Below are 12,457 nucleotides of genomic sequence, written 5' to 3'. Positions count from 1 at the left end.
AGCAGTGATAAATTATCACCGCTCAATACACAGACAGACGGCGCGGATTAATGTTAATAAAATAACCAGTCCCCCTACATTATATACATATGTATACACACACACATTATATATACATGTATATACACACACATTATATATATATATATATATATATACATATACACATTATATGTATATATGTATATATATGTATACACATAAATATGACAGGGGGACATGGTTACAGTGTTGGGGGGTCTGAACGAGGCATAAGGAAGTTAAAAATCTTCCTCTTTCCCCCTCAGACCCCCCGAGATTCTCTCTTCACTCCCCGATTCACCACCCCTGAGCTGGTGAACCTGGGAGTGTGAATTCTGACACAGATCGCCAGTGAAGCGGTGAGATCACCGCTTCATAAACTGGCCGTTACTGTGTCATTCAATGAGGATTCTCCGTGTGTAGAGATAATCGGCGGGAGAACAAGTTCAAACATGTTCTCCCCGATTATCACTGTTTCATAAACTGTTTATGGACTGTGATCAGCGGCGATCCTCGGGATCACCGCTGATCACTGCTTCATAAACGGACACCATAATGAAGACAATATGGGCATATACAGAAGTAATTGGTTGCCAGTGTTTACAGTGACAACATAGCTGCCCTCCAATCTTGTCTACATTTATGCCCATTCAATACTACAATTCCTATTACATGATGGAAATCATGGTTTCTCCTAGCAACTTATCCTCTTCCATGAGAATTCTTCCAGGTGCACAGCCATAGATGCTTTTTCTCATTGGGAGTTATGATGTTGCACAGTTTTCAAAGGTATTTTTCAACTAAACAGTGAACTTTTATTGTTAACAATTTGCAGCTTTTTTATATGTTGATATATAACGACACTTATGGACCAAACTCCCACAGTAGTCTTAATAGAGGGTAATAGGAAGTCAGAGGAAAAATTATTCACATTTTCATACCTATATCTCCCTAATAAATACCATAAAAACAGAATTCCAAAAATGTACAAGGGTATATTTGTGATATTCAACTACTAAATACCAACACAAAAATAAAAGAATTCAAATTTTATTTTTTTCACATAAAAAAGATTTTTTTGACATCTAAAGACTTTCCTAATTAAAACCATGAGAAAGTCCCATTACAGCACCTGTATAGTGTGCATTACAAATAATCTTGTATATGCTCATTTTTCCTCCAACACGTTTCTTGGAACAAAGTCCACTTTTTCAAGGTTGAATATACAGTTTAAAAGATAAGAATACTCTTGTAAAAGTACAAATATATTATATGTAGATTACAAGCATACGTACATTGCTTGTTTATTATCTGATTAATACATTAAGTATTAAAATGCAGATTTGATGTAATGAATCATAATACGTTGTTTTAAAATATGTTCTTAACCATTTATTTAGAGCAGTCTTTCTCATTCTTTTTACCCCACTTGAACCTTTGAATTAACTTTCAGGTGTAGGGGAACCCCAGCTAAAACATACATTACATTGGTGACCAGTGCGCCACAGATGAACTTCAAAAAGAAATGTGATCTACTTCCTTCTCCAGTTGGCATTTCACATTTCCTTTCCTAAAGGGGGCAGTATACAGTACTGCTGAAAGATATTACACTTTTGAAGAAACAGGTTCCCTTTAGAGCCCCCTCCCTGCTAGTATAGCTGGGAGTGAGGAAAGGAAGCATTGTGAAGGCCAGAAGTCACTCTAATCAGAGCTTACACAGGTCTCCCAGCCCACACGTGACAGCACTGGTCAAATCACTAAGCATTAGTACTGTCATATGAGAGGAAAGAAAGTTTGTCACATACTCCTCCATACCCAGAAGTACTGAGTATTTGCTTAATTCACAGCAGTTGGAGTGGCAGGGAATTTAAAGTGACACTAAACCCTGGTTGAAAAAAATATATTCTATTTAAGTATGTATTCTTAACTCCTCCATATCTCCAAATTCTTTTTTTTTTGCTGTGATAAGACTTCCTGTTAGAGGGTGGCTAAGTTAATTCTCCATGCTCCTGCTGTATATAGGAATGTAGCCACTCTCTCATATTGGATCTTAAGTCAGACTAGGGACTATGAACTATGGGATTTGTCGTGTGCATAGAGTAGTACGCATAACCACAACTAACATGCACTGCTCATTCCTAATAATGAGTGGCAGTAAGGGGAAAAGGACATTACAAGGAGGCAAAAAAGCATAGTAATAAATTATTTCAAGAGAAAAAGATCACAGAGCCCTTAGGTAGCAGATGGGTCTGGATTAAATTTGGAGAACAAGAAGTTTGTTTAGTGTCACTTGAAAGAAATATAAGTACTATATGTTCTGCTCAAGAGAGGAACTTTAAAACCAACCTGTTTCTTTGCCCTGCATGTGAAAAGTATAGGTTTGCTATAGGAGGCTAAATATAAAGCTCCCTCTAGTGGATAGTCTACAAATTACTATGCCTAATCCAATAACATAAACATGGAAGAGTAAGCATATAAAACTCTGATAGTTACATTAAAAATTACATTAAGGTATACAATGCAAAAAGGATAATAATAAAAAAAAATCTTAACTAGAAGCATTCTGCAAAAAAGTGCATGTATGAATAAAAAGAACCAGGAAAAAAATTGAGGTTATGTTTTATGGTGAGTGGGTGGCCACAATTTCAAGCACCTCTGGTCATGCTAGGGATCTTTGTGACTTCTGACTTTCTGTCAGTCACTTAATGAGCATACCTATCAACATACTGTAGGTGCTTATGATTTTCATTTCACTACATTTTGCCATATCACACAGACACAGTACATGTTCACACTGCTACAACAGTATGAGACTAGTGATGTGAAATGTACAAAGAAAAGCGTACTGCTCTAACCCTCCAAGTGCTCCCATCACATACTGGAATCAGGTGCTAGCATCCATCACTCTTCCACACATAGCTTGGTATAATCCAAAAGAACAGCTGAACACTAATGATGTACAGTGCCTTGAAAAAGTATTCATACCCCTTGACATTTTCCACATTTTGTCATGTCACAACCAAAAACATAAATGTATTTTATTGGGATTTTATGTGATAGACCAACACAAAGTGGCACATAATTGTGAAGTGGAAGGAAAATGACAAATGGTTTTTAAATTTTTTTTTACAAATAAATATCTGAAAATTGTGGCATGCATTTGTATTCAGCCCCCCTATTACTCTGATACCCCTAACTAAAATCTAGTTGAACCAATGGCCTTTAAACGTCACCTAATTAGTAAATAGAGTCAACCTGTGTGTAATTTAATCTCAGTATAGATACAGCTGTTCTGTGAAGCCCACAGAGGTTTGTTAGAGTGAACAAATAGCATCATGGCCAAGGAACACACCAGACAGGTCAGGGATAAAATTGTGGAGACGTTTAAAGCAGGGTTAGGTTATAAAAAATATCCCAAGCTTTAAACATCTCACGGAGCACTGTTCAATCCATTATTTGAAAATGGAAAGAGTATGGCACAACTGCAAACCTACCAAGACATGGCCGTCCACCTAAACTGACAGGCCAGGCAAGCATTAATAAGAGAAGCAGCCAAGAGGCCCATGGTAACTCTGGAGGAGCTGCAGAAATCCACAGCTCAGGTGGAAGAATCTGATCAGAGGACAACTACAATGCCTTGTACACACGATCGGACATTCAGACAACAAAATCCATCAGATTTTTTCTGACGGATGTTGGCTCAAACTTGTCTTGCATACACACGGTCACACAAAGTTGGTCGGAAATTCCGAACGTCAAGAACGCGGTGACGTACAACACGTACGACGAGCTGAGAAAAATGAAGTTCAATGGCCAGTGCAGCTCTTCTGCTTAATTCTGAGCATGCGTGGCAATTTGTGTGTCAGAATTGTCTACACACGATCGGAATTTACGCGAACGGATTTTGTTGTCGGAAAATTTTAGATCCAGTTCTCAAACTTTGTGTGTTGGAAATTCTGTTGGAAAAGTGCCGATGGAGGCTACACACGGTCGGAATTTCCGACAACAAGCTCCGATCGCACATTTTCCGTCGGAGAGTCCGATCATGTGTACAGGGCATTAGTCGTGCACTCCACAAATCTGGCCTTTATGGAAGAGTGGCAAGAAGAAAGCCATTGATGGAAGAAAGTCATAAAAAGTCCTGTTTGCAGTTTGCAAGAAGCCATGTGAGGGACAAAGCAAACATGTGGAAGAAGGTGTTCTGGGCAGATGAGACCAAATTTGAACTTTTTGGCTAAAAGCCAAACATTGTGTGTGGTGGAAAACTAACACTGCCCATCACCCTGAACTCACCATCACCACCATGAAACATGTTGGTGGCAGCATCATGTTGTGGGGATGTTTTTCTTCAGCATGGAAAGGGAAGCTGGTCAGAGTTGATGGGAAGATGGATGGAGCAAAATACAGAGCATTCTTAGAAGAAAACCTGTTATGCCCTGTACACACGGTCGGACATTGATCGGACATTCTGACAACAAAATCCATGGATTTTTTCCGATGGATGTTGGCTCAAACTTGTCTTGCATACACACGGTCACACAAAGTTGTTGGAAAATCCGATCGTTCTGAACGCGGTGACGTAAAACACGTACGTCAGGGCTATAAATGGGGCAGTAGCCAATAGCTTTTGTCTCTTGATTTATTCTGAGCATGCGTGGCACTTTGTGCGTCGGATTTGTGTACACACAGTTGGAATTTCCGACAACGGATTTTGTTGTTGGAAAATTTTATAGCAAGTTCTCAAACTTTGTGTGTCGGAAATTCCGATGGAAAATGTGTGATGGAGCCCACACATGGTCAGAATTTCCGACAACAAGGTCCTATCACACATTTTCCGTCGGAAAATCCGACCGTGTGTACAGGGCATAAGAGTCTGCAAAAGACTTGAGACTGGGGTGGAGGTTCACCTTCCAGCAGGACAACAAACCTAAACATACAACCAGAGCTACAATTTAATGGTTTAGATCAAAGCATATTTATGTGTTAGAATTGCCCAGTCAAAGTCCAGACATACATACAATTGAGAATCTGTGGCAAGACTTGAAAATTGCTGTTCACAGACACTCTCCATCCAATCTGACAGAGCTTGAGCTATTTTGCAAAGATGAATGGGCAAACATTTCACTCTCTAGATATGCAAAGCTAGTAGGGACATGTCCAAAAAGACTTGCAGCTGTAATTGCAGTGAAAGGTGGTTCTACAAAGTACTGACTCAGGGGGGCTGAATACAAATCCACACCACACTTTTCACATATTTGTAAAGAAATTTGAACAACCTTTATCATTTTCCTTCCACTTCACAATTATGTGCCACTTTGTGTTGGTCTATCACAAAAAATCCCAATAAAATATATTTAATTTTTTTTGTTGTAACATGTGGAAAATTTCAAGGGGTATAAATACTTTTTCAAGGCACTGTATTCACAGGCAAAACTTTAACCATCTGACAAGTTTTAGCACATGATCCTGTCCCCAGAACTGTCACACCCATAGGGTGAAACATGTCAGAGGAGTAGTTTTGGGAACAGGGCCGTAAAGCTTTTCACTGATTACATTTTGCCTGGGAAGACATCAACATTGTGTGGCTTTTGCTTTGGATTTTACCAAATGATGTAAAAAGAAAGTGGTGAGGTTTGATTTTCAGGAAAGTTACAAAAGAGGCACAATCTGGAAAACTAGTGGATCAGTGGGAACAAAAATATGAATAAACTGAAAAAGTTAAGTCACTTTTGTGCCATGTTTTCTTCAGCTTCAGCCCTTGAAACATCATACCAGATTTAGAATGTTGGAATAAAGCAAAGCTTGGTGGAATGTATCTACAAATAACAACTGTCAATATGAATGCAAAACAAAATTCATGATGAATTAAACACCATACATCTTAAATAGCATGTGCTTTGCTCCCACTTCCAATATATTCATCTTTCTTGTGTTCTTATGCCACTCCATTTGGCCACCAAGAGCAGACTAAAATATCCAATACTTCTTGATATGAGGAGCAGGTGAGTCAATCCTCTTCATGATGCATCTCTGGGCATCCGAACATCCAGGTTCCAGCCAGAGTGACCTGAAGCTTAGCTAACACAAAGCTTCTTCCTTTTGCTCCCGTGGGCAAGCAAAGTGGTGGGGTAGACAAGGCAATGTGGCTATAAGCTGCCAGGGGGACTTCACTTAAAGTGGAACCTAACCTATAAAAACTTATTAAGCTTTTCTTGATCCAGACCCCCCTGCCCCATTAAGAATAGGATGTTGTTCCCTCCTACACAAAAAGAAAACCTGCCTTTTTGTGCTGCACTAGCCCAGAATGGCATTGTGCCCCACTGCTCTATTCAATTTTAATGAAGAGGACAACCACATTGCAGAATTGTGCGCTAATGCAGATGTGCCACAGTTGTTTCTGATATGGCAGAGACCTGCAGCATATCTGAGCATGTGCAGACATTTCCATGCATATGCAAAAAAGTCACAGAACCCCATAATGTTTGATGTCAGAACTGGGGCAGCTTACCCACGCATGTATGGAAAGTCTGCACATGCACTAGATAATTAAGGACTGTGACGCCAAAGATGAGTCGGGGGATAACAATATTCCTTGGTGATGTTCCTCTTTAAATGAACCTGCTGCCTTCCCCTGCTATTAACTTTAATTACTAAGCTAAAATGTTGAAATCAATAAGGGAAAACTGTATAGTTTCAATTATGACGCAGTAGGAGGATGGAGCAAAAAGTCTTTGGGGGAGAGCACTGTGAGTATTGCAGTTATGACTATATATATATATATATATATATATATATATATATATATATATATATTAAGTCTTGGTAAAGTTAATTTTAAACTTGTTCCAAAGCTGGAATTGGACTTTAGGGGTCCTTTAAATAATTTTATGTTAACTGGTAGTTAATGATCCACACAAACTATTTCATTCCCTGTTTCTCTACATCTTTCAGCTGCTAAATAATTAAAACTAAAGGAGACATATTCACTTGTAAGAACGACATACTATGTTCATTTCACCTTATGCAGCATATTTGCAATGTATGCATGAATAAATGACTTCAGAACACATACACACATTTGTTATATTGCCCTACTGTTCTCAACTAATGGAAAGCAATCGGTGATCTTTGAAACAATGTGAACTATTTCAACATGTTTATTTCAGGCATCTTACTGTCATTTGTTTTCTCTTTACAGAGGAAGTGTGTTCATATGATCGCAATATGATTGCTGTGGCTGTAGCTGTAACTATATTAATTATCGTCATCATTGGAATAGTTATCTACTTCATTTGTCACAAGAAACGATCATCTGGATATCAGCATATTTAACCACAGGGGGAAATCGTCCTTATCATGTGTAACTTTACAATGAAGACAACAAACAACAGCCACTTCCCCTAACCATGGAAAACTAAAGACTAAAGCAACACTCCTTTCTGATAAAATGAATGATTACTTTTCTTGACAAAATGACAATGCTCCTAATTTTTCTGAAAAAGGTTTCACCACTGGGTATACACTAATTTACTAGAAGTCTGTGTACAGACAGACACAGGGAAGGCAGAAAGACATCTGTTGCTTTACAGTAACCTGTGGCTACTGTCACTTACTTTTATTAGCAGGCCCCTGGTGCCTGCACATCAAGTTTCTTTCCTGCCAATGTACCCTGGGAGCCTCAACCCCTACAGAAACCTATTACAACAATTATGATTATCTTCCATGGCTACCTGCTTTGACTATCCCCTTCTACCTCCTTTACCTCACCACTGACCCATGACAGTGGTTGGTAGCCTTGCCAGCCATTACTGAGGTGTGGTAAATGGGAGAGGATAGACCAGAGCCAGCTACAACAGAGGATGGTTGCTATTTGCATATCAGATAAGCCCAGGATGTTTGGAGCTCTAAAGGCAGTCTACATGGAAAGGTCACTAGTGTTCAGGTTCATGGTGGTGCCTGTTAACCACTTCAGCCCCGGAAGAATTGTTTGTTCAATGACCAGGCCATTTTTTGCGATACAGCGCTGCGTCGCTTTAACTGACAATTGCGTGGTCGTGCAACGCTGTACCCAAACAAAATGGAAGTCCATTTTTACCCACAGAGCTTTCTTTTGGTGGTATTTGATCATCTCTGCGGTTTTTATTTTTTGGGCTATAAACAAAAAAAGAGCGACAATTTTGAAAAGAAACACAATATTTTGTACCTTTTGCTATAATAAATATCCCCATTTTTTTTAAAAAACAGCAAATTTCTTCCTCAGGTTAGGGCGATATGTATTCTTCTACATATTTTTGGTAATAAAAATGGCAATAAGCGTATAATAATAATAATAATAATAAGAAGAAAAAAACGTAACTTTCAGTTATAAAGATGCAAAGAGGATCATTATTTCCCAGTTACTTATTTCTGGTTGTACTGTTTGGAGGGTAAAGGTTCTGCTTCACAACATTTTCAAGTAATAATTCCTGTTTCTGACGACAGCTTGTATCTGTGTGTTCCAAAGACCAGGTAGCCCTTGCAAGCAAACTAGTTCCATCCAAAAGTTCCAGGGTGTCCACACACAGCTCTAAATACAAACATTAACATCTAACTTGATTCTATGTATCATTTTTGTTCCCAATACTTTAGAACTTTACTGAATATTTTATTATGTAGATAAAACCAGATACAGTAAAACCTTGGATTGCGAGCATAATTCGTTCCAGAAACAAGTTTGTAATCCAAAGAACTTGTATATCAAAGCAAATTTCCCCATAAGAAATAATGGAAACTCAAATGATTCATTCCACAACCATTTATTCATAAGTCCTTCCATTTATAGTCGATATAAAAAGATTATAGCAATATGATAGGTTGTGTAACCATAAAATGTCCATCCACAAACGGAAGTCTCCACAATGTGATTAGAAGCAAAATCCTAGAGAGTATAAAAGAGAAGAGAGGCGCCTCTAAGTTTAGCAATATGTTTCTAAATGTTGTACCTTCATTAAATGTAACCATATTGCTACACTTAGAGGCGCCTCTCTTCTCTTTTATACTCAGTTGTGACATGACACTACTTGTATATCAAGACATCGCTTGTATAGCAAGTCAAAATTTATTTTAAAAGTTTGCTTGTCTTGCAAAATGCTCTCAAACCAAGTTACTCTCAAACCAAGGTTTTACTGTACTATTTATTGCACTGAATATTAGTAAAATTGATACAGATTACTAATACGATGTGAGTAATTACAAGACACAGTTTGTAAAAAGATAGATGTTATTACTTGCACTGGTACAAGACGCTTTCTTTATTTCAAAGTTGAGCTTAAGCAAGCAGTTAGAAACTAGATTGAAATACATATATGTGATTTGCTGAATAACTTGTAGTTCTGTCAGCCAATTTAAACATCCAGACACCCCTGACAGATAGATGGTGACCATGCCTTCACATTACACTGCATTAAAGCAATGTTGCATGGGGGAGGACTCATCTCTCCTCTCTTCTCCTGTCAATATGCTCCAATTATTCAATGGTACAAAGCTGGATTGGCTCCTAGTGCTAGCCTTTCCTTTCCCAATCTGAGTGCTGTGGTGTAAGGAAATAATGAAGATAATAAGACATATTCAGGTACATGGGAACTTTCTGGCCTTTGGTCAGAGCCTCTGGTTTATCAGCATCATTACTTGATCTTTGGCTCTTCTAATCTCCATCTGATTCATAGTTTGTATTTCCATCAAAACACCATGATTTTGTCCTTCACATCCATTGTTACGCCAATCATCTTAGCCATCATTTTAGCTATCATGCTGCTCCCATTACAAGTACCAGCACATTGATCCATCCCACATCCTTTCCCTACATTCAAACAACCTCAACAACACAAGCAGGGCCCATGACCTGATAAATGTATCTGATTCTTATCTGATTCTTCTAGCCCCCACTTCACACTCCCAGCCCCAGTGATAACCACAAAGTACATTCCCTACCTGCTGATCCTTTAGCATCACACTCAACTTCCTCTACAGCCCTCCACATGGCTTTATTCCACTCTTCTGCACATTTCAAAGTTCTGCTATTATTCAGCACCATCTAGCTTCCAATTCACATTCTAACTCCTTCCCATGGTAAACACGATTGACATTCCTTCCACAACTAAATTAAGAAAACTCACAGCCTGATATCGTCCCCCTCCTTCATATTCAACTATTCCAGTTCCTCTCCAAACATTACATGCATTTATTTGTGTTTAAAATGTCCTCTAAACACATATAAATGCAAGTTTGACGGTGCCAGTGTGACTGAGGCCTAATTCACAAACAAATCACAGCCCTTCCTAACTGACAGTTGTACAGTTTCCAAATCTCTCTTTCGCGCTCTAAGTCTAGACTGTTGCAAAGCCAGTCTAACAAGCCTGTAAAAGACCTGAAGATCTGTGAAAATTCAAATCTCTCTGCTTCTAACACATCACAACATTTCCATATAAGCCCACACTGGCACCCTTACATCTTTCCACAACCTCTTTGTCACTTTTGCCAAATTGTTGCCCACATATCCTAACATTTGCTCATTTGTAGTCCAGGTATTCCCAGGAATAGCAATTAAAGCACCATATTGCTATAATTTAAAGGAGAAGTACGCCAAAGCTTTTTTGGCCATACTTCTCATGGCGGTCACCGGAGTGCAATTACTGTAGTTCTGCACTTCTGTGACCCAGATTCAGCCGACAGTTGGCTAAAGTCTGCTGTGGGATTCCTGACAATAATGTCTGGATCCACCCAGTTGCCTAACCGGCAGCTGGCTCAGCTTCTCTGCGCATCACTGAGAGTCTGAGCCAGCCACTCCCACCCCATTCTCAGCCTGGCACTCCAGTAAGCACTGGAGGGACAGAGCACAGAGCAGTGACCGACAGTCACTGCTCTCTACTCAGTAAAGATCAAAACGTGAGTGATCAGCGATAATGTTATCACTCAGTTCTCTGTCTTAGAGCCAGAGGGGGGCAGCTGCAGCATTGTGCTGCAGTCACATAGACATATATGATTGTTTCTTGTTAAATCCCTCACTTCTCTTTTTATCCCTGCAAGACCTGTCTCTATCAAGCTACAGCACTGTGGGCCCCATATTTGCCTGTGGCACACTATATGCCCTGCTATTAAACCAATGCTTCCATTGCAGTGGAGGGCTATTTACTTTTCCCTTGCTTCACAAGTGTGCTTGTATTAGTTACATACAATGAAAGCCTTTAATGATTTTTTTAAATGAATGAATAACTGCAAAAATGCCTTCTCTTTTATCTATGCGTGTCATTTTGGTTTGATTTGTTTCTTCTTTATTTTTTGGTAAGTAACTGTGTTCATTGATAGCCACTGGATAAGTAGTGATATTTTATGCAATATAATGTTCTTGCATTAATAAACTTTTCATTTTGTTTACTATTTTATTATGAGGAATTAATTTTTGTGCTCCCTTTGAGGAGTTTTTGTCACATTTTGTTACAAGTGCCGTCTGTGTCCCCACAGAGGACATTTCTGTCCTCTTCCTGATCGGTCTGACACTTACCTAGACAAAAAATTAGTGGAAATTTCTCTCATAGAAACACAGACAGCAATAGGCTACATGCACACAGACATTTCCAAAACTGGTATAGAGGCAAAAACACTATACTGTACACAGCTCCACGTCGGTCCAAGAGTTGTCAGATGCCAGTCTGGCTTGTACCTCAGAACTTCATGGGCAATGGTGAATGACCGCACACTAATTCTATTAGAATCCAAAAAGTTTATTCCGAAAAGTAAAAGTTCAAGAAAAAGAACAGCACATGCAAAGAGCAAATGTTTACACGTTTCACACCAGTGGGCGCTTAGTCATGACAATTAGGCTCCTTTCACACATTGTTGTCCATTTTAACGGACTTCGCTTGCTCAGCGGGGATCGATCTGTTGATCCCCGCTGAGCCGGCGGATGACAGGTCTGTCTCTGCTCACTGTGGAGAGACAGACCTGTCAGATCTCCGCTCTCTGCTATGGGGGATCGGATGAAAACGGACTGCCTGTCCGTTTTCATCTGATCCGATCCGCCAGACGGATGGAAAATAGGGTTTCCATTCATATGAATTTAGCAGAGCGGATCGGATGTCAGCGGACATGTCACCGCTGACATCCGTCACTCCATAGAACTGCATGGAGGTTCAGGTCCGCCTAAAAAACTGACAGGCGGACCTAAACGGTCCGCATGTGTGAAAGGGGCCCTACTGTTATAATATTGAGTTATGACTAAACGCCCACTGGCAGGATACGCTTCAATATTTGCTCATTGTGTATGCTGTGGATTTTCTGATAAAATCCAAAAAGTTTATTCCAAAATGTAAAAGTCCATGAAAAAGAACAGCATTTACATTTTGGAATAAACTTTTTGGATTTTATCAGAATCAGTGTGCATCATCCACCTTTGCCATTA

At 39.3% G+C, this 12,457-nt stretch overlaps 1 protein-coding gene across 1 annotated transcript in view; it reads left to right on the top strand.

The window, feature by feature from the left end:
• LAMP3 (lysosomal associated membrane protein 3) overlaps positions 1-11,436 on the top strand; it is a 55,128-nt gene extending 43,692 nt beyond the window's left edge. The window contains exon 6 of the mRNA XM_073626293.1: positions 7,220-11,436. Within this exon, the coding sequence (XP_073482394.1) occupies positions 7,220-7,353 (134 nt within the window). The 3' untranslated portion in view covers positions 7,354-11,436. The remainder of the gene's footprint in view (positions 1-7,219) is intronic.
• Positions 11,437-12,457: the final 1,021 nt, after the last annotated feature.

This window comes from Aquarana catesbeiana, linkage group LG04 (assembly GCF_042186555.1).
Source record: "Aquarana catesbeiana isolate 2022-GZ linkage group LG04, ASM4218655v1, whole genome shotgun sequence".
Taxonomy (NCBI): domain Eukaryota; kingdom Metazoa; phylum Chordata; class Amphibia; order Anura; family Ranidae; genus Aquarana; species Aquarana catesbeiana.
Note: the sequence above shows the minus strand (reverse complement) of the source record. Positions and strands in the feature narration are given on the sequence as shown.